The sequence below is a fragment of the Festucalex cinctus genome, chromosome 9 (genome assembly GCF_051991245.1).
Source record: "Festucalex cinctus isolate MCC-2025b chromosome 9, RoL_Fcin_1.0, whole genome shotgun sequence".
Classification (NCBI taxonomy): Eukaryota; Metazoa; Chordata; class Actinopteri; order Syngnathiformes; family Syngnathidae; genus Festucalex; species Festucalex cinctus.
Window position 1 is genome coordinate 8,742,746 of NC_135419.1, and position 27,357 is coordinate 8,770,102.

At 37.8% G+C, this 27,357-nt stretch overlaps 1 protein-coding gene across 2 annotated transcripts in view; it reads right to left on the reverse strand.

Moving 5' to 3' along the window:
• LOC144025733 (A disintegrin and metalloproteinase with thrombospondin motifs 2-like) overlaps positions 1-27,357 on the reverse strand; it is a 110,149-nt gene that overhangs the window by 43,864 nt on the left and 38,928 nt on the right. For both annotated transcript variants that reach the window (XM_077532049.1, XM_077532048.1), the window contains exon 3: positions 18,467-18,638. In XM_077532049.1, the coding sequence (XP_077388175.1) occupies positions 18,467-18,638 (172 nt within the window). The remainder of the gene's footprint in view (positions 1-18,466; positions 18,639-27,357) is intronic.

Sequence of the window (27,357 nt, forward strand, 5' to 3'; positions counted from 1 at the left end):
CATCAGAATCTGATACCGGCCTATGCCTATTTGAAAGGCATCTATTGACATGGAGAAAGCGTGACAGTGAGGGGAAGTTTTGATGTCTCGAGCAAGGCCTTCTTGGTGGTATTCAGGCAACAAACTCCTCGTCCATTTTCCATTTTGGTCAGAAATAATGTATTCAAGTTGCTCAAGCCTTTTATACGTGTGCTTCAATCCCACTTTTCAACGGCGGAAGACATTGATTCACCTCAAGTTTTCCCATATTACATGGAGTGGCAACTAAAACCTGACAATAAAATACAAAATGTCAGAGGTGAATACACCATCACAGCCAAAATTTTGGATGAGTATTTTAATCAAATTTTAAATGCATTTCAGGGTCTGCTTCAGCGAGCCTACATTTCCACTTCCTTAAAAGCTACATGTTATTAATATGTGAGCAGTTTTGGTTTTATTGTACAACATTAAACTTTTAACGTCACAATTTTAATTCCACTTCCATTATTTTGGGATAACTTGTCTTAAAATGCTAATAAATTGAGACCAATATGCTGCAGATGATAGAGAAGGCCAACCACGGCCAACCGCTCACACATTCGTCGTGACTGTCGCCGTGGCGACTGTTCGCCTGACTACAGGTGATGAAGATCACCTTATTAGCGCTCTGCTAATGTCTGCTTTGAACGCGTAGGACATTCCAACCGCCAAGGTTTTTTAATTGGCTTCTACTATTAATATTTCATTCTTTAAGTACAGCTCATCACCTTTCCCTTCACTGACTGCGACCCCTTTGGCTGGTCTCCTCCACTGTCGGGCTAGGAATGTAAATGGGCCAAATTTAGTTGATGGATTTTTTGTAACGTGTATGCACTGCATTGTTTTGCTGTCGTCAGCGTAGAGAGTGAACCCATTGTGCGGTTCATCTTTTTCATACCCCATTTTATCAAAGATTTTAAGCCTTTTTTTTTTTTTAAACATGTGTTTTTACAATCTACTTTATGTACTGTACAGGGCAGGCAAATCAAAATTCAGACACAAGGTCCTCAATTAAACTCCTGCAATAGTACGGGACCAATAGATGAGAAAATAGATGTTTATGGCTAATGTTGTATACTTTATTTGAATGTGTTGCTGCTCTGTGTGTGTTAATGTCTTAAAGCAGTAGTTTTGCATTGCACTATTGGACTATCATTCTATAATTTGGTCGAACAGTGTGATGTTTCAAATAAACATATATGTTACAATGTGAGTGTAAAACAGCTTGCAAACTACACTCCGCATCTTATTGGAGAACTGTGTCAGTGAGAGTCTTCTGTTTGTGTCCTTAAAAGCAGTGCTTCTCAATTAATTTGTGTTACGGAACCCCTAGAAAGAAGAAAACTGTTTTTTCCCCGCACCCACCAACTCTCAGCCACGACTATTATTAGCCTCATTTGTCTATACAGTACAGTTGTAAAACTGTAGCCTTATTAATATTAAAGAAAACAAAATGAAAAAGCGATAGATAGATAGATAGATAGATAGATAGATAGATAGATAGATAGATAGATAGATAGATAGATAGATAGATAGATAGATAGATAGATAGATAGAAAGAAAGAAAGAAAGAAAGAAAGAAAGAAAGAAAGAAAGAAAGAAAGAAAGAATAGCTAGGCTAGCTAGAGAGATAGAATAGCTAGGCTATCTATCTATCTATCTATCTATCATTATTATTAAACAACTGACTGCCACATGTTATCAAAAAAATAAATAAAAAAATACAGTCCCAGCCGATTTCCAGCATTTTAACTCATTTTTCAAGGCAAAAAGAATATTGTTTGCCTTTACCACATATACAATGTGGGTACTAAATGAAAGATCACATTCCATTTATCGTAATTTCACTAATCGTTATGAAACGTCTTTGGCAGTCAAAGAGTTAAATTTATTACCGCTAAATTTTGACGTGGATAAGAAAGAACATTAATTGCGTGTTTAAAAAAAAAAAAAAATAGTGGCGCTAAAGGAACTTTAAATTAACTCAAAATTAACGCACTAATTTTGACACCCCTAGTTGAAAGCATGTTGGATGTTTTTTTCTACATGTTATCTCTATATTGCATATTTCACCTATCACAGCGGGTTCTGGAACGTATGATAAATGGAGGTTTCAGTGCAGATGCAAATGAGCCTGCTAATAGATACATGTAAATCCGATCATTTCTCGCAAGCCACCATAATGATGCAAGTTGATAAACAGAGAGCAAGATTTTGACATTTTGTCTTGACACCAATATGTCATCCCAATTCCCCTGTGTATACTTTTTGGGCTGACTAATGAATCAATTCAGAGGCTGCGTTCACAAAGTGAGCAATGTTTGCAAATAAACAAGGAAAAAACGTTGCATTTTGAGTATGAGGGAGTTATATAACAACAGTGGAGACAATTTAGATGTCAAATCGAAAGTTTAAACTTTGTGGACAGAAAAGAAAGTGTCAAAAGTAGGATGTGGATAAAGCAAAAAACAACTAAATTAAAAGAAGGGATGTGGAATCATTACACAAGAGTCACACAAATGTCACTCAGGAATGCCTTTTGCACAAACACACACAGATGCACACCTGTCAGCCCCGAGGCTACCTCCAGGACAGAACAGGTGATGGCACTGAAGGAAGACAAGGAGAACGAGGAAGAAGTGGGAGGATTTCATGCGACATCCTGCTGTACTTCCACTAAGAAGACCTCATTAAGTGAACCGCACAAAGCATCGCGGTGCCACACTGTGTGATTCGCACAATAAGCGACAAGCGAGAGCAAAAAGCTTCTTACATCTAAACCAACTCTCCCGGAAACTTAAGTTTCTAACCTCACTTCTGAATATTGCTCTTAACGAGAACAAATTGACTTCTTATAGTGACATCATTAACCTTCTTTTAATAATGAATTCATGCTGCTTTAGCCATATTAGACAATTGGCAATTTATATGTTGCAATTCGTTCCATACCTGGTTTGATGCTTATTGATACGTATGATTTTTTTTAGATTTTTTTTTAGCATTTTTAAACAACATCCATCCATCCATCTTCTTAACCGCTTATTCCTCACAAGGGTCACGGGGGTGCTGTAGCCTATCCCAGCGGGCATCGGGCAGTAGGCGGGGTACACCCTGAACTGGTTGCCTGCCAATCGCAGTTTTTTAAACGACAGTTAGCTTAAAATAAATATAGCATAGCCACATCGACACGTCATGTGTCTCGTCCTCCTGATTCTAAGCAAAGCCAGAGCTTTTCTAAGTGCAGTGTGAAAAGGACTTAACTATTAAAATAAAGAATAAGATCACTTAATTGTATTATTTCAATTTCTCTTTTTTTCATATTGACACCCTCTTAAAATAATTCCCTAAGTAATATATATATATATATATATATATATATATATATATATATATATATATGTAGATTTTTTTTTTTTGATAAATCATCTCCTCATGTTGCAAATGCTTTAATTTTTATTGTGTTTCCTGAAAAATCTGGAAAATAAAAAAAGACTTTGGCAATTATTTTAAGGCGTTGATATAACACTTTACCAGATTTCTTGTTGCCACTCTCTCAAAATAAACAGACATTTCTTTAAAAAAATAAAATAAAATAAAAATAAACATCTCGTATTCTAGTATTACACATATTGAACTTTGGAGTCTCCGCTTTATTGTGCTCAAAGTCATTATGAGTAAAAGTAACAGGAGAGAGTCTTTAGCATAGAATTAGCAAACACATGAAATATAGACATGGTATTTATGCTAATAGCATGTTGACATTAAATAATGTAGAAATAATTTAGGTAACAAGACTCAGATGAGATTCTATGACTTGGGTAATATTAAAAACTGTTCAGAGGGGGTTAATGTGTTTAGTATGTAAACAAAAAAATCTTAAATGATCTAAATTACCGTATTTCAATAAGTAAAATGATCTGTCAACATAAAATTACTTCTAAAAAAAAAAATTATTCAACTGTGACTGTTGTGTCGAAATGAAAATCTAAGACGATGTAAAAATAATGTGACAATGTTTGAGGTGACCCCCTGACAGTCTCATGGGCCGAGTTGTCATTTCTCATCTTTCAGAGGTAATCTTAGCTTTCCCTTCATTCAAATGAGGTCATGTTCAGACGTTTGGAATTCTAATAACTTGTCTTGTTCCACCAATTTCAAACCCTCTGCCATGAAATAATCATAAAAAATATTGTCTGACTTAAAACACACGCTCACGCATGCATCCAATGTGTCCCCACAGCGTATCTTGATTAACAAGATGGTTCATCCGCATCCTCGGGCGCGGGCCAATCAGGCACGAGGACACAAATCTTTCCCCGCTGCTGATGCTGAAGGCCACCGGCCACTATTTATTGGCAATCTCAGCACTAACTACCCAGACAGAGAGAGCGACACGCTTGCCACGGGCGGACACCAACATCGTATCTGCCTCTGTGTGTGTGACTTCCTCATTGGCGACATGTTCGTTTCTTCATTCTTTTAACAACAAATAAACACGAGTACGAGGACATAGGAAAACAAAAGAAAACAAATACATTGGGACATACTGTATCCCACTAGTTGAAATTGTATGTGTGTTCTAGTGCCTGCCTGCGTGCGTGCGTGTGTGTGTCAACAGAGTGGAGGAACGAAAGCCGCAAACTTGCTTGCAAGCTTGCAAATGTCACACTAAATCTGATCCGAACAAATTAGTTTTTATTACGTCTGAAATGATTAGTAGCAGCTACTGCACAAGAGCAGCTCGACTAATATAATTGGTCAAACACTGCTGGATTCAACATCATATAACAATATTACATTTTAGGTTGCCTTGACCCAGCAAAGGTCTTATTGTTACTTCATTTCTCATTTCTTCAAATAATAGGTTACAAAACAATCCGCTTCAATCTTGTCGGAACCTTTGGGAACTGTTAAATAGTTTTGTGTTTCTATGAAATGAATACAGAGATTTGTTTTGGAGTAACTTATACAAGTTTGAAAATAATTAGAGTAGAGATAGATATATAATTAGGGGGGCTGGGTGTATTGGTGTCCAAAAATTTTAAAATAGAAATTCCAATCTTGACTTTTTTGTAATGTCTTATTGATCAAGTTTTTTTTTTTTTTTTTTTTTTTTTTAATTAAGATAATGGAAATCCTCTTAAATTGCAAACAAAATCTTCAGGGTAAATACCATAGCTCGCTATATACAGTATTTTTTCTTTTTTTTTCCTTTTTTTTTTTATTTAAAGGGATATTTGACTCATTGAGGCATTTTCAGCAGTAACAAAATAATATTTTGTCTATAATTAATGTGGTAACGTCATTATTTTTCACGTAAAATTAATACTTTAAAAAAGTATTTTTTCTACTTGCTGTCGACTGATGATGACATCACCTGTGCTGAGGAAGTAGGTAACGACCAATCGTGGCTCAGTTTACTGACCAAGCCCAGAAAATAGGTGAGCCATGATTGGCCGTTGCCTACTTCCTCAGCACAGGTGATGTCATCATCAGTCGACAGCAAGTAGTACTGTTTAAAGGTATTAATTGTGCATGAAAAATAATGAAGTTACCACATTAATTATAGACAAAGTATTAACTTTTACTGCTAAAAATGCCCCAATGGGTCAAGTATTCCTTTAAGAATACCTGAAATCTTAAACTTTTGCATTTCTTTGCTGTAATGTCGAACAAAAACAAACGGTTCAGAAGGTTCCCAGGGTCAGCAGCATCTCATAGAAAGTTAATTGAAAATATAAAGTTCTCTGAAATTAAAATGGTTGTAGATTTTTATCGGCTGTTAGATTTTTAGAAAATATACCAACATTCTCAAAATGCCCCAAAATAGGTCCGGTCTATCCTTAAGTGCACAGACTCCACCCCTACTTTAGAGTGCCACGTCATCCGCCATGAGTGCATACACATGTGCGCAATTACCGTATTTGAACATGGCACTTTGTTAGCAAGTCACCAAAAACACATTTGAATTAGTGCGAAAACACAAATCCAACTAAGTGGTCCAAAGAAGAGCAGGAGGAAACAAGGACAAGGTCCATCCATGTCATGTGAAGAGTAAGTTGGAGGTGATTGCGGAAGATCAGGAGACTCTGACACATGAAGCCAGAACTTTGTCAGCTGAATTCATTTTGACTTCTGAGTGATGAGAGGAAAGAGCAGGAACGAGTGGGATCACAGTGGTAACATTCTGTCGGTACCATGCCGAGGAAGTGAACTAACTTTTTCTCTGGCATCAGCAAATTTAGTACTTTGTGCACAGTGGAGGATGTATCCCCCTGTCATCACTGCAGGGATGGCACTTATGTTGGGAAAGGTGTTTCTCCACATGCTGTTGTGTCAAAGTATCATATAAATAAACGCATACGAGGTGGCGCGATTGCGACCTCAGCTGCAGAAAACACCTTGACATTAGAGAAAAAACGTTTTCACTACAATTAACGTCAATTTCACTTATTTAATTAAAGTATGTGTGAGCTGTACAAAGACACTTTTTTGCTTCTCCCTGCAGAGGAATGAAAGTAAGCCTGATTGGATTCATTTTGCTTTTGATGTGGCGTTGAGCACATAATCAGCATTGCGCTCACATAAAAATATGTTTTTTTTTTACACTAACTTGCATCATTTATGCATAACATAATTTGAGTAATAATGTGTTTTTGTACTTAAATGAATTCTCTCTATTGTTGGTATACAGTAGCTTGTAGGGGTGTTAAAAAAAAAATCGATTCGGCGATATATCGCGATACTACATCGCGCGATTCCCGAATCGATTCAATAATCGGAAAAATCATTTTTTTTATTTTTTTATTTATTTTTTTAATTTTTTTTTTTGGATTCACACCTTAAGCATGGAAGAATGTTATATGAACGGAACATTAAGCCTTAATATTTTATTTCAATGCTGTTCAAACATGAAACAAATTACAACCTCTATAAGACTGAATAAATCTTTCAGATAAATAAATAATACATTTTCATATAAATCTTACACTCTACAAGCTTACTGATTAGTATTTTCTAAATTTGAATGAAAAAAAATCGCAACAATCGACTTATAAATTCGTATCGGGATTAATCGGTATCGAATCGAATCGTGACCTGTGAATCGTGATACGAATCGAATCGTCAGGTACTAGGCAATTCACACCCCTAGTAGCTTGTCTTTCTGCTTGTAACACAAATCTTTCCTACGTTTGAATTTACTTTGACAGAAACTGCCATGTTATATTTTTCGTTTTATTTCATAAGACATATGATGAAAGGATAATATTAATGTTGCTATATTTGCTGCATATACACAAACATTCTAGTTCAGGGGTGTCCAAACTATGGCACAGGGTCCGTTTGCGGACCACCATCCACTTTTCAGCGGGTTGTGCTGTATATACTGTATACCAGAAATGGCGAGTTAAAAACAAAACAAAAGGGTTGAAAGTGGGCAGAGTGAGAAGGGATAATAATAATAATTATATTTCCAAGTGGCCCTTACATCTTTCTATTCTTGTGGATCTGGCCTTCAAATGATCAAATTTGAACGCACCTGCTCTAGTTAAACGTCAATATGTAAGGTACAACCACAAACATCACATCTGACACTCATGCTGGTCCATGGAGGCTGATAAACATAATCACACGTGTATTTGTGTTCCTATCTCTCCTCATCTCGCCATCCTCTTATCTGCTTTGTCCAAGCTAACAGATAACTCACTTCAGACTAACCGTGAACACATTACCAAGCAAAGTCCTGCTGCAAGAGGTTCCACAAACATGGATGAACAGATATAAGGCACTCAGTACAAAAAAGACCAACAAATCCATTGAATTTCAGGGGGAAAAAAACCCCTCTTCACTCAAATAGGTAACTCCACTAAACACTCACAGAAACAGAACCAGTGGATGACACACAGCTGTAATGTCAATAAATGTACTGGGACCTCTCGAGCAATGAAAGCCTCATTCACATGAGAAGCCCCATTAAGCTGAGCTGAGAATCAGCTGCTTCTCGAAACGCATGTCAACATTACAAGCTACATGCTGCTTCAGCAAGCACATCAGGTAATCTCTGTTCAGGCTTCATTTCACATAACTATTAAAGATAAGCAAGGCTGTGATTGAGTAAATGTACACCACTGTATCCAAACGTCAATTCAGAGAAATGCCACATTTCCTTTCAGCTAGCATTGATGAAGACACATCCTCGATTACTCCCACACTTCTCTGAAGAGTGCCAGATTTGTGCGCGCGTGTGCTTGTGAATGTGTGTGTGTCGGTGACAGTGGTGGGAGGAAGGAAGTCACACGGCATCTCATCATCCATGCGGTCCCGTCCCCTGGGTTGCCCATTACATAACAGATCCTAACACAGAACACTGACCACCCTCGGGGAGGCCCGCCGCATGTAACCGTCGTCACACAGCACAACCTGCTGCTTCCCGCTAAACCTGCATACACGGAAACTGTACTCGAAATAGCATTTTGCCATCTTGTAATTATAGCAGAGTTAAATCGGGGTAATGAACCTTATTTAATCCCGTCACTCAAATCTGAGGCCTACAAAGGTTAGTCATCTCAAACATTAGCAGTACAGGTAATAAATTTAATTTGTGGAGACTGGGGTCAAATTGTATTTTACAATTTTAAAAATGTGCAGAATTTCACAAGTTACTTCATGTTAAACATTAGATAGCTCTTAATATGAAAAGAAAATTGCACTGGCTGTCATCAACGTCTTACAAATGCAACTATGCCATCTAGTGGCAGAAGAATGACCTCAACACAAATCAATATCACACTCGTTTTTAACCTGAACTCAATTTTATGAATTATTATGAAATTACTGTTTCAATGACTAAAAGATGCAGCCATATTTTTTTACTACTTTAAGTTAAGAGTGTGAAAACAGAAAAAATATTGTACATTTTATTGCACATTTAGAAAATATATCAAATTTGCGATTAATCGTGAGTTAACTATTGAAGTCACGCGATTAAATCCGATTAAAAATGTTTAACGCCTCACACCCCTAATATATACATATTCTATAACATGCATATAACCAGATTATATGGGGGAAAAAATGCATGTATACAAACAATGATGCAATACAATTTTTAAATGTATGATGGTACAATTTCCACTTTTGGAACGGATAGCTATGTTGGGAAATGAATCAGAAATCTACAAAGTCAAAGTCACTTTATGTATTGTATTTACAAATCTTCTTTGGTCTTTAAATCTAGACCAGAAAGAGACAGTGCTGCACTCGGTAGCAAGACTTCTACAACAGGCCGTGGATTTCTAAGCACCACATGAGAGGCAGAAAGGTGCTAATCTTGTCAAAACACTATGATCGCTATGATTATAGAGGCACTCTCTCCGTCACAGCTGTGATAATATGATACCCCTTTATCCCTTCAAGGGGTCCCCACTTGTCGCCCAATCTCTCGTTGACAAACCCACACAAGAACAATCAGCGCGTGGGGGCCGCACACAAGCGGAGGTCCGTTAGTTCCGCCCTGCTATTATGTGCGCAACCAAGCTGGGTTGAAAGGTGGCGACGGCAGTAGTAACATGCTGAGTTACGTTATGGAAGGCCTGCTGGGAGCCTCCGAGCAGGTGAGCAGCCGGGGAGGGAAGAATACACACGCGGGCAAATCCACACTGCTGGACGCATGAGCGCCATCAGTCAGTTGTTAAACAAGCCAGAAACAACAACGACAAAAAAAAGTGTGCGTTCACACATCCAAACAAGACACACGCGCGTATGTTACGTGCGATAATAAGCCAGCCGTGCTCTCCAGGGATCACGCCAGCGGCCACAGAGAGGGAGGAGGGAAGAAGCAGCTGGCAGCAGAAAATAACTTCCCCTCACCGCGCAGTAATTTCCTGCTCGAGGCGATTGGGCGCGTGGACAAGGAGAGGATTTTAGCACCCGTGCATGCAGGGCTGGGTGATTAATCGATTTAATTGATATATCCCCCACCCCCCTCCACATCTGTTTAAAAAAATAAAAAATAAATTGCATTCTCACAGCACAAATTAACAACCATGGTACATGCAAGTGTTAGGATGCATTTGGTACATGGCAGGGTTATGTTTGGGTCATGAACGTGAGGTCAAGTGTTTGTTTTGAACTGATGTAACCGCCATCTAGTTTCAACTGGTAATACCCTATGTGATGTCAGAAGCTATGTGATGTCAGGAATCGAATCTTTAATCTCTTTATCTAGTCAACAGCCAATCAGATAATTCCATGTCAGTCCTGTTACCCACAAGTCTAGCCACAACCAATCAGATCGATTCACTGTCTACATAAGCTGTCGGAGAAATGTGTGTTTTTTGTCGGATTATTCCTCTGTCCAGCTGGCCACCTGCTCCTCTTTTCCTCGATGCCTTCTCGTTGGTTCTGGTCAAGTCAAGTTAGTTCCACGCCTCTTGAAAGTGTTAAACTCGTATTTGTGTCTGCGCTTTTGGGATCCAACCTCAGAACATAACAGTTACCACATCTGCAAATAAGTTTAAGCGTATTTAAATAAGGTTGAACATACAGTATTTTTAAATAAACGTACGGTTTAAGCGCATGCGAAAATCAATACCCCATGGCATGACATAACGTACTGGTATAATGTAGACCAAATGCTAAAAAACATATATACAGTGGTCCCTCACTCCTTCGCGGTTCCCTGTATCACAGATTTTTATTTGGGTTCATTTATGCTGCTATTTTTGCCCGTTTTTGTAATTTTTGAGTAAATAAAAACAGATCTTTCTTTCGTTCACCAAAATCGATTAATTTAAAAAATAGATATATTTAATATTCTATATAAAAGTACCATGTAGCAAGTTTAAAAAACAAACAAAAAAGCTGACATTTTTTTATTCTTTTACTTCTTGGCAATTCATGTCCCATCACTGGTGAGGTAATTTTAGAACAGACCACAGTTTTTAGTCTGACACGCTGGCACCTACACAGTAAGGCCAATGTAGAAACAACAAATCAATTGAAGGCAATTAACTTCAACGGGCTTGTTTATGCAAGAACAGCTGGTAAGGGTGACAGGAGTATTAGCAGATAATGAAGTAAAAAACTTTTTTTTGGGGGGGAAATTCACATGTCAGCACCCCGTGGCATTATGGGAATACATGCTATCTTTATGCATTTAGCCTGCAAGTACATTCAAATGTATTTACAAATACAGTAGGTTTAATTATTTGCAAGAACATTTAAACATTTGCCAGTCCAAAATGTTTACTCCACATAGGCAGTTCAACACATTGATAAAAAATAAAAATTTAAAGGACACAATTTTTGTAATTTAAAAAAAAAAACATAAAAAACAAAACTGACATTTGACGTTTCTTTGGCCCATGCAAATCTTTGTGGAAATTGTTCTGTTATTATGTTTTGCAGATAAGAAACAAGCAAAACCATAACCTCCTTGAAATGATTTGCGCTTACCAGAGTCAATAAAGCTCTGAGTACTGCATTTTATTGTATTTACATTTCTTATACAGTGGGATGTGTCTGAATATTTGAAGTGTTGAACATTATAAAAACCTCTTTTATTGAAAAGGCTAAATTGCTATATTGAATCACGCTTGGTTAAGGCTATAAAGTTTATGCTGTGGAAAAATTATTTGGATCTTCACTGTAAAAAAAAAAAAAGAAGAAGAAGAAGAGAAAAGCTCAGGCAAAAGGACATAGAGTGCACGCACTATATATAGTTTGGAATGTTCCTCTAAAACCTCTTATTTTAGCGCTCAAAACAGAAGCCTGACAATGCACAGGACAGACGTCTCCTGATTTTAATCACACAGCTTAGATGCCCAACAAATGCACGTTTGGATCACTTCCATGTGGAAGTAATTTCAAAGCCTTGACCTCAACCCCATATAACATAATGGAGACAAGTTGTGCATTTTTCACAAAGGTGTCTGTTAATAACATGGATGTGGCACATGCAGCTGGGCCAGTAGCTTAGCTAAAACGACAATCATTCTTGCTAACACATTCCCACCTGCGCCGTTTAACAAACGCTAATCTGTGAAGCCCAGAAAATGCAACACACCTCACTTTACCCCACCATTACTTTTCAACTAAGCTAATCATTATCATTGGAAGCTAATGTAACACGGTTAGCTAATGCTAATCTTTCCCATCACTGCAGCACTCCTTCATTTTGGTTTTGACATGCTAAAGCTTCAGCTGGCGCATCAAAGTGGTTGTTTAATTTCACAATTGATGGGTGGGCTCTAGACACACAGATATTTGTAATACAAACATTAAAAAGTAAATTATCCCTATTTTAAAGCTAGCTTTAGCGTAAAAATGATTTAAAAGCCCCTTAGCTAGCCATACTGTAATGCTGAATTCGAGGATGGTCGGAAGTCGGACTTTTACGAGTTCAAACCAAGAAGTATGTACGGAAACGCCCCCTTGAACTCCGAAATTTCACTGGCGAAGTCGGGGGAAAAGAAGGACCAATGAACTACAAGTGATGTCACTCTATAATGGTGACCCATTTGGAAATACAGACCGTATATGGTAAAACCAAATTTACGTAAGTATAAAACTAGATAGCTTTCTTCATTCATACATATTCAACATAACTTCACGTAACGCAACGCACGTGACAGTATATCTCCCTGCATGAAATTATACAGTGAATGCATATGAAATAAGTTAAAAACAATAAAAAATTACAAGCAAAATTACAGAAAGTTAGCTGGAAGACAAAATGAGTTTTAAGGACCAAAATAAAAAACAATTTACCACTATCCGCCATTTTGTTTTTTTACTTTCACCTCACATTCAGGTCCGAACTGGGAAAAAAACAACTCGGGTATTTCTGATTTCCGACCAGCCTCGAATGCAGCATAAGAACCCCATGAAGAAACTAAGCATAGAAAATGATGATAGTTTGACACGAGGTAGAGCGCTATTAAGTAAAGAAGGTCAAAGGTTGGATTCCTGAAGAGACGTGTCAAAGTGACCTTGAGCAAGAAGCTATACTGCTAATTGTATTTGTGTCTGTGTGTGCAGACACTATTTAAATACACTTCACTCCATTGTAGTGCAAAGTGGATGTGTTGCAAAGTGCCGTGTCATGCGTCACCTCTTGACACAGGAAGAGCAGCTTTTTCGAGGGGCCGCACATCATCGGCAGCAAAGAGCCCCCCGGTTGACCCCACCTCCGACCTCCTCTCAGCAACATGTCAAGGCTGTACTTTGTTACACACGTCCAGAAGGATACTGGACAGTACATTCACCTGCATGCCAGGTACAGTCAGCCTGCAACAATTTCACAGCTGCGTGGGACCTTTTATTTACACCAGCTAAAATCAACACTGCCACTAAAATCAAGTCAAGCATGCGGAAATATAGGATATATATAACCCAAGTCTGCAAATTCTGTCACAGGAGATGTCAGCAAGCATTATCGCAAGTCATAATAGGCGTGTTTTTCGTTTTCTTGGCGTTGTGACACTCGTTTCAAAAGAAGCTGCAGCTTCATGAAGAGGTGTTAAGAGAAGAAGTCAAGTGAAGCGTTATCAGAAGACTCAAGTGTCACCAGATGTGTCGTCACTTCGTTTACTGAAGTTAATTTATTGTTATACAAAATAACTGCTGTTCTCATACATTTACGCTTTTATGACAGTTGTTAAAATTGCTTTTCCAAATATAGCTCACCAATAATGTGACATTGTGATGTTCTCGGTTTTGGAAGTGATCAGATTGATCTGTTTCCTACTTTCTTAAATCATTATTGATAACATTGGCCAACATTTTTTTTTTTTTTGCTAAATATATTTTAAGGTTGCTAAGTAATTTTGGGTTGAGTCAGAAAATGACATGAAGTGTCTCTAATTCTTGAGATATTGATATATTTGATAACTAATTGATTTGATGACAGTGTTTGGACTTTAACGTCACCTGTTTTTACATTTAAAAAAAAATCCTAATATTACCTAATTTTATGAATTTTTGCAAGAAACAATTTCTATAATGAGAATGCTCTCACATTAAAAATGAAAGAACATGCTTGAAATGATACGGGCCTCCTCAAAGTTGTAGCAAAAAGACAATACAAATATCAAATTTTGTGCATTATTAGCACTTTAAAAAAAGAAGAATAACATTTTAAAAACTAGAGCCAATTCAAGTGGTCAAGTGTCTGTTATGTACTGATGTAACTAGTGTCTGTTTTGAACTGATGTAACCAGCATCTAGTTTCAACTGGTTTTAGGCTATGTGATGTTATGTGATGTCAAGAGCTATGTGATGTCAAAAATCTTTAATCCCTTTACCTGGTCAACAGCCAATCAGATAATTCCGTGTCAGTCCTGTTACCCACATGTCTAGCCACAACCAATCAGATCGATTCCTTGTCTATATAACCAAAGAAAAATAGCGAAAATAGCTCTCAGATTGAAAAAGGTTGGTGACCCCCGCTACAGTACAGTAATTTTTCATTTGTATATGATACATTTTGGGGATTTTGTTTTGTTTTTTGTGATTATGATACGGCATGGGGATTCAAGGAAAAGCACTGGACGACCCCAGCTGCAATCCTACAATGGAATGCTTACAAATACATGTTGACACTTGGCTGCAGTAGCAACAGATATACACACACTTGAGTTTAAGCAAAAACTGAGCAAAGCGTGATGAGTTTTGTCTGCGGCCAAAAGTGGGAAGTCAGGTTGAGCCCTTGTGGACATAATGAGAGATCAAAACACAACTCAAAGATAGGCATAAAGTAAAATTATAAGGAGATTTTTTTTTTTCATTTTTTTTTTTTAAATCAGTTCTCCAATTAATTGACAAATGCCATCTGAATGATAACTCCTGCTCTTTCCTCCTAGGACATCGATTCACACCTCCTCGGTTCATGGAACTGATCAATCCCGTTTCCCTCTTCATCTCACCTTGCTAAATATAACCCCCCCCCCCCTTCCCTTTCATCTTTAGCCAGGAAATGAGTCTGGCATTCAATAACTGGCCGCGAATTACACAGACTTTAGTGAAGGAGATCTCCAGAAATGATTGATTGATTATCAATTAATTTGCTAATGCCCCTGATTGATCCACGGGGAGGGATGGAAGACAATACGGGGGAATAAGTGAGCAGAGAGTTTTAAACAGAGGAGAGGAATGTAAATAGCCTGATAATGATTTCTACATTGACATGACAGTGAGCGGATGTAACAGATAAACTTGCACTCCAGAATAGTAAGGAGAGATTCAAACGCCTGCTTGTCTGCAACATTTCAAGCCAGACAGCTACAGAACTCTTGCCACACACACGCGCACACGCGCACGCACAAGCAAGGGCCTGCTTTATCCCACGCTATCGATCCACACCCCACTCTTCATTAGAAAGAAGGATGCAAAGGCAACAGAAACAGCGGGACGTTGTGTGCATGTGTGCGCACAAATTGTATGTGCGCGTGCGTGATCAAAGAAGCCGTGTGCGGTTACACCCTCCCCGCGTTGTGCGTGAGGGTGTGTTCAGGTGTCAGCGGCATCTGGGAGCAGATCAGTGTTACTCCACTGCAGTGTGTCCTCGCTGGGTGTTCCTATGGAAACTCTCTCCTTCGTCTGTGTATTATTAGACATTGGAGTGTCATATGCTCCGAGTAGGAAGACACAGCCTTTGCAAAATCCTCATGAGAAATCTCATCTCGACTCCAGCACACACAGGGTGAGACCTGATTGTTCGAACATTTTCTCAATGTTGCCCATTGTTGTTGGTATTATTGGTGCTTTTATTATTAGTTTGCAGTGGTGTTTGGCGACAAGAGGTGTTTATTATGAACTTCTCATATAGATGCAAGGCTCGAAATGACTTTATTGGAGGAGCAACTTCCTTTTTTTTTTTTTTTTTTTTTTGCAGGTTCCAGGTGCCAAGAGCAATTTCTTTTTTATTAAACAATACAAATGTGACAATATTTAATGAATGAACAATTGTTTTAATTTTTCAGAAGCAAAGCTAAATTTATTTTAAAAAAACTAAAAAAAAATAATAAAAAAAACTCCTGAGATAAGAGACCTCAAAAGTCAAATTCAAAACTCCTATTGTGAAAACAAATAAATATTTATAAATAAATATTCATACCAGTAAAGGTGAGCTGCTTAAACACGTTTAACTAGGCCACATGTATTAAATAAATATGACTTGACTTGACTTAAGTGCAGAGGCAACTTGTGCTGTCACTAACGACTTTTTTAAAAATTGACTTGCTGTTCACTTATTCCAACGATTAATTGATTAATAGCCCCGCCCCCATTTTTATTATTATTATTATTATTTTAGTCCAGGTTGAAAATTAGTTGAATTTAGTGGATATGAATACTTATTGTTCCTTATCTTCGCTGCACACATGCACATACTGTGGTACCTCTAACTAGGCCACATGTATTAAATAAAGATGACTTGACTTGACTTAAGTACAGAGGCGACTAGTGCTGTAACCAACGACTTTTTTAAAAATCGACTTGCCGATCACTTATTCCAACGATTAATTGACTAATAGTCCCGCGCCCCATTTTTATTATTATTATTATTTTAGTCCAGGTTGAAATTTAATTGAATTCAGGCCACCCGCCATCTTACATTTGTCTGACCGGCGGCAATAAATTCATTAAAGCTCTTATTTATTTAGCGGAACGCGGATTGTTTTGTTACAAACATAAGACATGTAACGATGTTAATTTTCCCCCTTTTCAGTTTAAAGAGACCACAAACAAACCCTAAGAATCATCTTAGTTAGTAGTGATGAATCGGAGTCCGTCAGCAATAAGTGTCCATGCGGAACCAAATATTCGTTCCGGGTGTCCTGGCAACGTCCAGGTGCCGCAAATATGTTTTTTAAAATTATTAAAATAGCTTCGACCATGCATTTTTTCGTCGACTCCTTTTTCTGGTCGACCAAACCGACTTTTATTCCCAGCCCAAGAGGCGACGATTACTGTCAGGTTTGAGCACAGAAGAGGGGGGACTCCTCTTTCTGCTCTGACAGAAACAAAACAAAAACAAAAAGTTTGAACATCACTATTCAATCTAGTGTTGTTACTTTGGCTGCTAAAAGCTATCTTGGTTGACAGATCGACAGCTGTTAGCAATAAACATACCAGATGGATATGCTAACTTCTTCTCCTTTTTGACTCGGTGCTCACAAACCACAAAAATATTGTCCATTCCAACATGATTTTTTATTTCACCACTCTGTGTGTGACAAAGTAAGAGAAGCAACTCCACAACGTAGCCGCATGAGTTTACTAGCTGAAGCTCTAGCTAGCTGCCGCTAGCAACCTCCGATTACCCGAAGTAGGTGTCATGAGAGACGCCCAGACAAGCAACACGTTGTTGGAACATCTCTTGATTCTCACTCTTGCTATTCAATGTGTTTTGATAAAGCACAAAATGCTATTTTTTTCCCTCACAAACTGCGATGTGAAACTACTTCTTTTGAGTCTTGTGCTGACACAAGGTTATCAAAATATTAGCTACACCTTTTATTCCACCACAGCAAGCTCAATAATTGGTCGATTCAACCCCTAAAAAATAGCTGCCAGACAAATGTGGACTTAAGCCGTTCAAATCTAAAGCTGTTTTGCCCAAACTATCAAACACATGCACAGAACAAAAACAAAGAATCATAAGTACGCTTCTTGTTTGCAGGAGTGCGTGTGAAATATCAGTAAATAAAAACATGTTTTACTTTCGCTTTTTGAAGTATATTACCACCTTTGGGTTTCTCTTTAAAAAGGCACCACATTAAAGTGCCTTACCGTGGTTTCGTTTCACGCCAATACTCCACCTTCCGCCCATCATACGGATAAAAGCTTCCTCTGAGCTGTTGCAGTTCGGCCTGCGACTGAAGGTGAAATGTGGTCAAATGATATTCAGTGATTATTCGTATAAATGCAGCATAGCTTCGTTTATAGTTTTTCTTCAGTAATGTCGCATCCCTTGGCGCAAGATGAAATGCTTTAAGGCCAGGGTCATTTCACGATGTATTATGTGTGAGTTTATTTCAGGGAAATACAATTTGAAGGAAATATTGTATTGTAAATCTGAATGGATATTTTTCCTACTGCAATTTGTTGGCTTTAAGTAAGTTTGGTTATTTTATAAGGGCTAACATTTCTTATCTGTACAATGTTTGGGATCTTACACATAATTAAACACTAAAACTGCATTTAGGATTTGTGAGCAAGGCTTAGAGTCAGTTCTGTTACAAACAAGTGCATAGAAAAAGGGATGTGTATAAAATGAGCTTTAATCTAAGATGTGAGTGCATCGAATCAAACTGATTTGAATCGTTTCACTTTAATATATACAATCCCTAAATTAGTATCACACCCGATGTATTGAGATATATCGAATGGTCTTTTATTGCAGAGTAGTACACAGTATGCACACACAGTGTGAGTGACTGACCTCTGGAGTGGGAGTCTCCCGCTGTGCTGTCGATTGGCGCCTTCTTTACGGCTGAAGAGCGATAGACGATGTGCGTTCTTCCTCCTCCTCCCTCCTCCATCTCTATCACTCCCTCGCCTCGTTCCGCTGGCTCGATGAAGTACTCGTCTTGCTCCGTCCTGATCATACCAGCCTAAAATAACACGAGATACATTTCAGTATGTAGAGCCTATTATTAAAGATATGTGTAAAAATGATGTAAATGTGTCAGTTAGAAAGATGTTTCATTTGTATCCCAGTGATGCCTTTAATTCCAGCAATGCCCCAAAAAAAAGAACGCTAATTTACTGACATATTTTTAAAGAGGAAGCCTTAAAAATAATATGTTCAAAGTAGACTCACCAGTATTAAACATGGTCTTCTGATTAATATTGCATTTGTGGAATATGAATAAAGCAGCAGAATCCAGCCGTTTTTATCCGTCTCAGGGGCGGCCATTTTGCCACTTGTCGACTGAAAACGACATCACAGGTGCTCAGGCCTCAAGTAATGACCAATCATAGCTCAGCTTGCGAAAGTCATGTGACTAAACTCAGAAAGCACCCGTGATTGGTCGTTACCGGAACCCTGAGCAACTATGATGTCATTTTCAGTCGACAGCAAGTGACAAAATGGCCTCTCCCTGAGATGGATAAAAACAGGTGGATTTTTGCTGCTTAATTCATATTCTACAAACGCAATATTTATCGGAATACTGTTTTTAGAAGAATGGGGCTGCATCGAACTTATAATTAAGAAGATTTTAATGTTGACCTCCCTTTTAATAAAGACAAATCGAAAATTCAAAATATAAAACACAATAAAAAGACAATGTAGAGAAACTAACTTTTTATTTACTATTATTTACTTTAAGCCACAATTCCCTCACACAAATACTGTAGTAATTGTGTGTTAGTGTGTGCCTTTAAGGGGTGTGGCCTAATGAATGACTCTGGAGTCAATTGCTTTAGGGTTAGGCTCAGCAGTTAGCTCAGTGGTCGCATCTCCTCCATGCTCCTTGTGCGTGTTTTCATTTTTGTATGCATCGCATCGGTGACTTTCATACAAGCGGGTGCCATATTGGAAGCTCAACCAATCAAAATACAAAATTAAGTGTGAGTAAGTATCATTTGTCAAAATGGCTTTTCCTTTCAAAGAGCAAAACTCCACATGTTGTTGCTGTCCAACAACAACAAAAACCTACGTATGCAGCAGAATCATAAACAACCTTCACGACCACACCGGCATCATTTTCCCGCGATGTTTAAATGCCAAATCTCAGCAGCTAATTGGCTGATCTAACCAAAAAAAATGAGCACTCACACAGTGCACATTTCCCCTCCCGTGGATGATGTGTGATCATGACTGCGAGTAACGCGGAAGGAGATTTGAGTGGGCAAGTGGGTGTGCTGTTGTTGTTGAGCCGCTCGTGTTGTGTAGCAGCTGATTTCTGTGTCAGTGTGACCGACGTGACAAAAAGGTGACATTGCAGCCTGTTGCAACATTGATTTGCTCCACGGACACCACAATGAGCTGACTTTTGTTAATATTATGGACCACAGAGCAGATTATTTTTTTGTATTACAGTGGTGTGTTGAGATACAAGTTGAATTTGTAAACAAATAAAAAAAACAGCAGAAAATGTTGTAATGTGTATTTTAATGAGAAATAACCAATTTATTAAGAGAGGTTAACCACCATGCTGTTGTGAAGACCACAAAGTTCATCTTACTGTTGCCCGCATGAAGCATTCCAATCAGTGACACGTTCAAGTCAGAAATGTCTTTTCCTTTGAGGAGGAAGCGCAGCAATGATGCCGAAGTGAGACCCCGCAAAGGCCAGAGTGACACCTGATGTGTGAAATGGCCGCATCAGGAGATGAGACCGCCTCGCTGCCACCCTGGACCGACTCTTCTTGTCAGGTCATTCGGCGCATCTGTCTTACCAACGCTCACACAAACACACACCGACTGCGCGCACACTCACACTGACTGGCTAAGACCGGGATGGAGAAGCAAGATGAACCCAATTTAAGAATCATACACGCACAATGCTGAAAATTAGTAGGAGAATACACGCGGCAAAATACAGAAAGTATGTAGAAAGTATGTTTTCCCTGATATCGTGTGTCTGGCTAAGACGATTGTTCATCACCAAGGCAACTTACTGCGGGAGATGAGAGTCATGAGGGAGAAGGCACAATGACAACGCTTTGGAGTGGAACTTTGTTTAAGAAAGAGAGCCAAAAATAAACAGGAACAAAAAACAACATTAGGACTTTTGCTTACATTCCCGAGCGTCGAAACTTTCAGAATTTACACATGTAATGAAAAGATTGTGTCGAGAATTCAATGACAACGTGAGCAGTGGCATTCTTCATTCTTCATTCAATTACTTTTTTTTTCAGACCAATGTCAGTACGAATACTCAACCCTAGAGTAGTCACCAATACCAATACCAAGAACCGAAACCAATTTTACTTTTGATACATAAAATGTCCAAATATAAAAACAACGAAAGATCATTTATGTATAGGTGGGTTTCATGTGACGTCACGACAAGCACCCAACCTCAGATGGGGGTCAGGAAGTAATTTCCCTATAGGAAAGAGCTGAGAAAATGCCGAAGTTTTGGGCTGTTTATGGCTGTACCAACCGGTCTAATCGAGAAAAAAATAAAAGCTACTTTTGTGGCCCGAAAGTAGTAACTGATAAAGGTAAAGTTTTTAGTGCCATTTAATTTTCATACAGCATGTTTTGGCCCTTCTATGTTTAAAATCCATTCTAATCGCCAGATGAAGGTGAACGTAATTTGCCTGTGAATCGAGTCAATGTGTGGAGCAATAAGTGATTGTGTACAAAAGTACAATATTGTGCTTTTTTTTTTTTAGTATGAGCTAATTTTTTTTCCCAATATTGTGGCCTTTATTTTTAATATCTCCATCTTCCCCACAATATTGTGATAATTGTCATATTGTGAGGTTCATATCGTGATAACATTGTATTGCGACGTTTGGATATCGTTACATTCCTAGTCGGTATAGGTATACAAACCCCAGGTATGGACGGGGTTAGTTAGTTAGTTAGTTAGTTAGTAAGACTGATTCCTACCTGTTTTGTCTAGGGTCATGCAAGGGTTATGTTTACTGTCATGATTAGGGTCATGCAAGGGTTATGCTTACTGTTATGGCTCGGGTCATGCAAGGGTTATGCTTACTGTTATGACTAGGGTCATGCAAGGGTTATGCTTACTGTTATGGCTCAGGTCATGCAAGGGTTATGCTTACTGTCATGACTAGGGTCATGCCAGGGTTATGCTTACTGTCATGACTAGGGTCATGCAAGGGTTATGCTTACTGTTATGACTAGGGTCATGCAAGGCTTATGTTTACTGTCATGACTACGGTCATGCAAGGGTTATGTTTACTGTCATGACTAGGGTCATGTAAGGGTTATGTTTACTGTCATGCAAGGGTTATGTTTGGGTCATGACCGTGAGGTCAAGTGACTGTTTTGAACTGATGTATCTAGTTTTAACTGGTCTTAAGCTATGTGATGTCAGAAGCTATGTGATGACAGGAATCTCTTAATCTCTTTATCTGGTCAACAGCCAATCAGATAAGACCATATCAGTCCTGTTACCCACATGTCTAGCCACAGCCAATCAGATCGATTCGTTGTCTATATAAGCCTGTCAGAAAAGTGTGTTTTTGTTGGATTATTACTTCTGTTCCTTTGTGCAACTCTCGTTGTTTCTCGTCTAGTCAAGTTTGTTCCACGCCTCTTGATGTGAATAAATAATTAAAGTCTTATTTCTGTCTGTGTTTTTGGGATCCAACCTCAGCACATAACACTACCTGTTCAAAATGTGTAAGTGCTGGGGAATAAGTTATTTGATTGATACAAGCAGGCTCAATAGTTGAAATGTATGACTTACATGCAAATATACTTAAGTCACCATATATAATGATTACAATTTCTGACTCCCTTGTGTGAAATCCTACTAAAATCTTGTAAAAGGAGCATCACTTTCACTTGACAGTTTGTTCTTTTCCCCATCCCGTCCTTCCCTTTATAAGCCTGAGGCTCTGGTGGCAAAACCACATCAACTAGCCATTGACCTGTCATCTCGCTCGCTCGCTCTCGTTTCATCCCCGCATCTCCCCAAAGCCGTGGTGCGGCATTCCGATCGGAGCTGATGGATCTTAGATGGTGCATGCGTTGCCACTCCAGAATACCAAGCAGTGCAGAGAGAAGAGCTGTGTCAAAGGGAAAAAGAAGATGACATGTTGGGACAGAGACGTCGTCGGATCGTTCAGAACCAGTGCAGTTGGGGGGGAGGACAGAAGAGGGGGGGGGGGGGGGTCATCATGTGAGCGGGCATATCCTTTGAAAAGCCGAAGCCAACACAGCTTCAAAGCGTCCGCACACAAATCCACAATGAACATCTTCTCCTGGTGCGACTCCAAGGGGATTACACGGCGGCTTGTCCGGAGAGCTGAGCATGTATCGTGTGTACCAACACCGGCTGCTTTATTGAAAGAGCCACTTGAGTGTTGTGGCAACAAAAAGCTGGAACATTAAATAGAAGTGGATGTCATAGGGTAACTCCACTGCACACAAACAGAAGAAGCCAGTGTGTTTTAATAATCTGCTGATGATGAATGGCAATAATTTGCACCTTTGTGAGATTGCTTTTAAATCATTTGCCTTTAGAAGACTTTAATGCTATGAGAAGTATTACATTAGTGAGAGACGCTAAATTTGATATTGATATCAAACCAGACAGTACTCAAGGCCACAATCATATCAGAAGTGGAAAAAGTTTGGGACACGCCTAGTTACATCATCTTGTAGTTATCCAGACCGGGAAGCAAAATTGGCTAAATCGAGCACAAATAAAATTCTGCCTCCAAACTATAATGAATCATTTTAAAGCTGTTTTTACCTAAATAATCAATGGGAACTATTTTTAATAATTGGTACTAATATTGCACTGTTATTGTGCAATTGGGGCTGGGTAACGATTCTAATTTCCTGAATCAATTCAATTTCGATTCACAAGAGTTCAGTTTGATTCAATTTTTTTTTCCAATTCGATTCGATTCACTTCGATCCGATATTGATTAACTATGGAACATCAATTCTCCTTAAATATCAAGGACATGATAAAAACACAAACATTAAAATCCAAATTAAATTTTGCGGAGGCAGTAAATGGATTAATGAGTAACACATGTTACGATCACTTACATGTTACTCAAACATTGACATCAGCAAGGATGAGATGAAAATAATTTCATAATGCTAATTCAATAATTGTAACAGCGAGCGGATGTGGTGGTGGCGATCAAAGTTACACCCTGTTGGGGTCCTTCAATCAGTTCCACTGTGTGCGCGTGACTCGTACATGCAGTAATCCTCCATTTCATTCACCCTTTCAGTCAAAAGAGAATCAATCCCTTACACAAGTAAGGCTGCCATGAAAAAAAAAAAATCAGAAGCAATTCAAAGAGGCAGATTAAGGACAGACGTCACTGAAAATATCAACCTTTGTTTCATTCAATAACCTTTAGACCCCCTGCTATACTCAGACATTTACATTTTGTGCTGATACAAAATTGAGATTTTTTTTTTTTTTTTTTTTTTTAAAGGTTCCATTAAGCTAAAACACAATTGATAATACCATTGAAAATTTTTCCCACCACTTATGGGTTTGACATTTTATGTGGGTAATACATTTAAATAATAATAAATTAAACAATAAATAAATAAATAAATGAATAAATAAATAAATAAATAAATAAAAATCAAAAATAACAATAATAATAATAATAATAATAATAAATAAACGAAATCATTTTAATTAAATTCCATTAATTAGAACTAATTAAAGAATTAGAAAAATAAAATACTTGATTTTCCTTCGGAAAACAATGATCAACATTTTTGCACTGTTGATTTGAAATAATGTTCTGTTTTTGAAAAAAAAAAGAAAAGAAAAAGGATGGGAATTTATATTATTATCCGATTCATCGATTAATCGAAAAAATAATGGAAAAATTAATCAATTACTGAAATAATTGTCAGTTGGAGTTGTTTAGCAGATACTCTTAATCGCTACCAGTTAAAAGTAAATTAAAATGAACAACTTAGTAGGGCTGCACAATACATCGAAAAAAATATCTATATTGTGATATTGGCCCATGCAATATGCATATCGCAAAGACATGCAATAAGTTTCACATGGAATTTTATGCATTTATCTGAACTTGACCAGTCAGACGTTAACTAAGAATGCATTGAGTTTGCTTATTTTGCCGGATGAAAAAATGTAATTTTTTCATTAGATAATAAAAATGTCATTTCTTTAGGTACATGTTAAATATCGCAATAATATCGATATCGCATATCGCATGTTTTTCCAATATCGTGCAGCCCTACAACTTAGAATAAAAAAATAAAGCAATTGCTCCTCTGTGCTACTCGGAGACATATTGAGTATGTACCACTAAATAATGGACCCACATCACATGCTGAAGTGCGATCAAAGTGATTATAATTAGAAATAAGCTGTAAATGTGTGAAAAGAGAACCTTGCGTCACACATACTTAAGAAGCCCACTGATAATGTAAGGTTATGTATGTACGAATGTGTGACGTGTGTGTTTACGGGTTGGGGGGGTGGAAGCCAGATGCCAGTTTGATTTAAGCCATAGAGGACTTAGCGACCCAACCCTGTCATCTTGCTCCACTCATTACATAGAGTGGTCTCTAAAATGGTCACACACATCCAGTCAGAAAACACCCACACAGGCTCGCACGCAAACCCGGTCACTCCTCCGTCTCAGCTTTCTCCACCTCATTTGCAAATTGTTCAGCTAATGACCTAAATTTTTGATCACAGTGTGAGAGACAGTGAGCGCAAGAGTGAGATGAGGGAGTGAGGGTCATTTAAGGTTTGGACGGTGCGGTCCCTCGGCCATTCACACTAACTAGCAGTGAGCCCCGAGAAGAGTGATTATGGTAGTGTCAATGAGGGGAGGTGAGGCGATCCACTTCAGGCCTCACTTATCTCCTAGAACATTATACAACCCACATGTCGTTCTTTAGTCCCTCTCTTGTAGCTCCATGTGGGTCTAAATAAATAAATAAACAAAGGTTTGCATGTGTATTTTTTTTAGTTTTTTTTTTTTTAGATAAAATATTATTTTAATGAATTAATTATTAAATAAAAATAATAATAAATACATATTCAAAAAAAAATAAAAATTTTGAAATGATCAGAAAAAGAGATAAAAGTCAGAGTTTTTGAAAAGTGCCTAAAGATGCCCAAAAAGTGACTATATGATGTCCAAAAAGGAAGAGGAAAAGCAGAAAATTACCATAAAATGTCCATGAAATGCCAAAAATGTCAGAGAATTTGAACTAAAAAAAAAAAAAAGCAGAAAAGAAATTGTTAAAAAAAACACACACACCATAAAATGTACAAAAACAAAACAAACAAAAAAAGTTTTACGTTTTTTTTAAATTTTTTTAGATAAAATATTATTTTAATTAATTATTAAATAAAAAATAATAAATAAATATTTTTTGAAAAATCCAAATTTTGACATTAAAAAGAGAAAAAATTGAGATAGAAGTTTATAAAAAAGTGCCTAAAAATGCCAAAAAAAAAGTGACCACATAATGTCCGAAAAGGAAGAAGAAAATCAGAAAATTACAATAAAAATGTCCATGAAATTGCCAAAAATGTCACAGAATTGAATTTAAAAAAAAAGGTCACATAAGTCATCATAAAATGTCCAAAAACATAAAAGAAAGGCAGAAAATTACCTCCAAATGTCTTTGGAATTGGAAAAAAAAGAAAGAAAATCAAACAGTAAACTTAAAAAAAGGGCAGGAAAAGAAAAACAAGAAATAAGTATAAAATATCCAACAACAAAAGAACAAATCCCGAAAATTTCCACAAAATGTACACAAAATTGCCAAAAATGTCAGAAAATCTATCGCACAAAAGGCAGGGAAAAAAAAATGACAAAAAAAAAAAAAGCCATAAAATGTCCAAAAAGGAAGAAAGGCAGAAAATTAACATATCCATAAAATGACCCAATTCACAGAAATCTGACAGATAGGCAGAAAACTAAAAATGTATGAAAATAAAGTATGAAAATCACAAACAGACAAAATCAGAAGAAAAAGGGAGAAGAAAATGAATTGGATGCTGCATATTGTTCTGTTATGGTGCAGCTCTAATTAGCTCTTGGGGCCCTCAGTACATTAAACTAACACGGGCATACTGTGTTTGTACTTTGTGGCTCCAGACAGATTTTGTGTTACTTATTTGGCCTAAAATGGCTGTTTTGACAGTAAATGTTGCTGACCCCTGCCCTCGAACATCTTCAAGACTGGTCAGATTTCCATCACTTGATTCCAAAACACACGCAATCCCATTATTACACCATCTCCTAAATTTCAGGAGATGGAGAGTATTCTCCTTTTCCGACTGAATGTCACATACAGTTATATAACTTCAGAGGAGACTTACTTCTTCAGGAATAGCAGTAATAAGCCAGACCTGTTGAGCCCAAACCACATGATCTGTGGAAATTTTGGTTCAGGGATCGAGTGTGTTGACACAGGCAGCTAGCAAGTGACAGCCTGGCAGATCAAGCGGCAGTGCCTGACACACAAAACTAAACACACACCGACGCATACACACACTTTGTCACCTCCTTTCCAATACCCATCGTCGCGCATACAGGACAGACGCTTTCGCAATCTTTCTGCACGGCCAGGCAAATTCTATTTCAGTCGGAAAGAAAACCGTGTGAATACGAGCACCGAGTGAAGGAAGTGGCGGCTTTGAAAGGG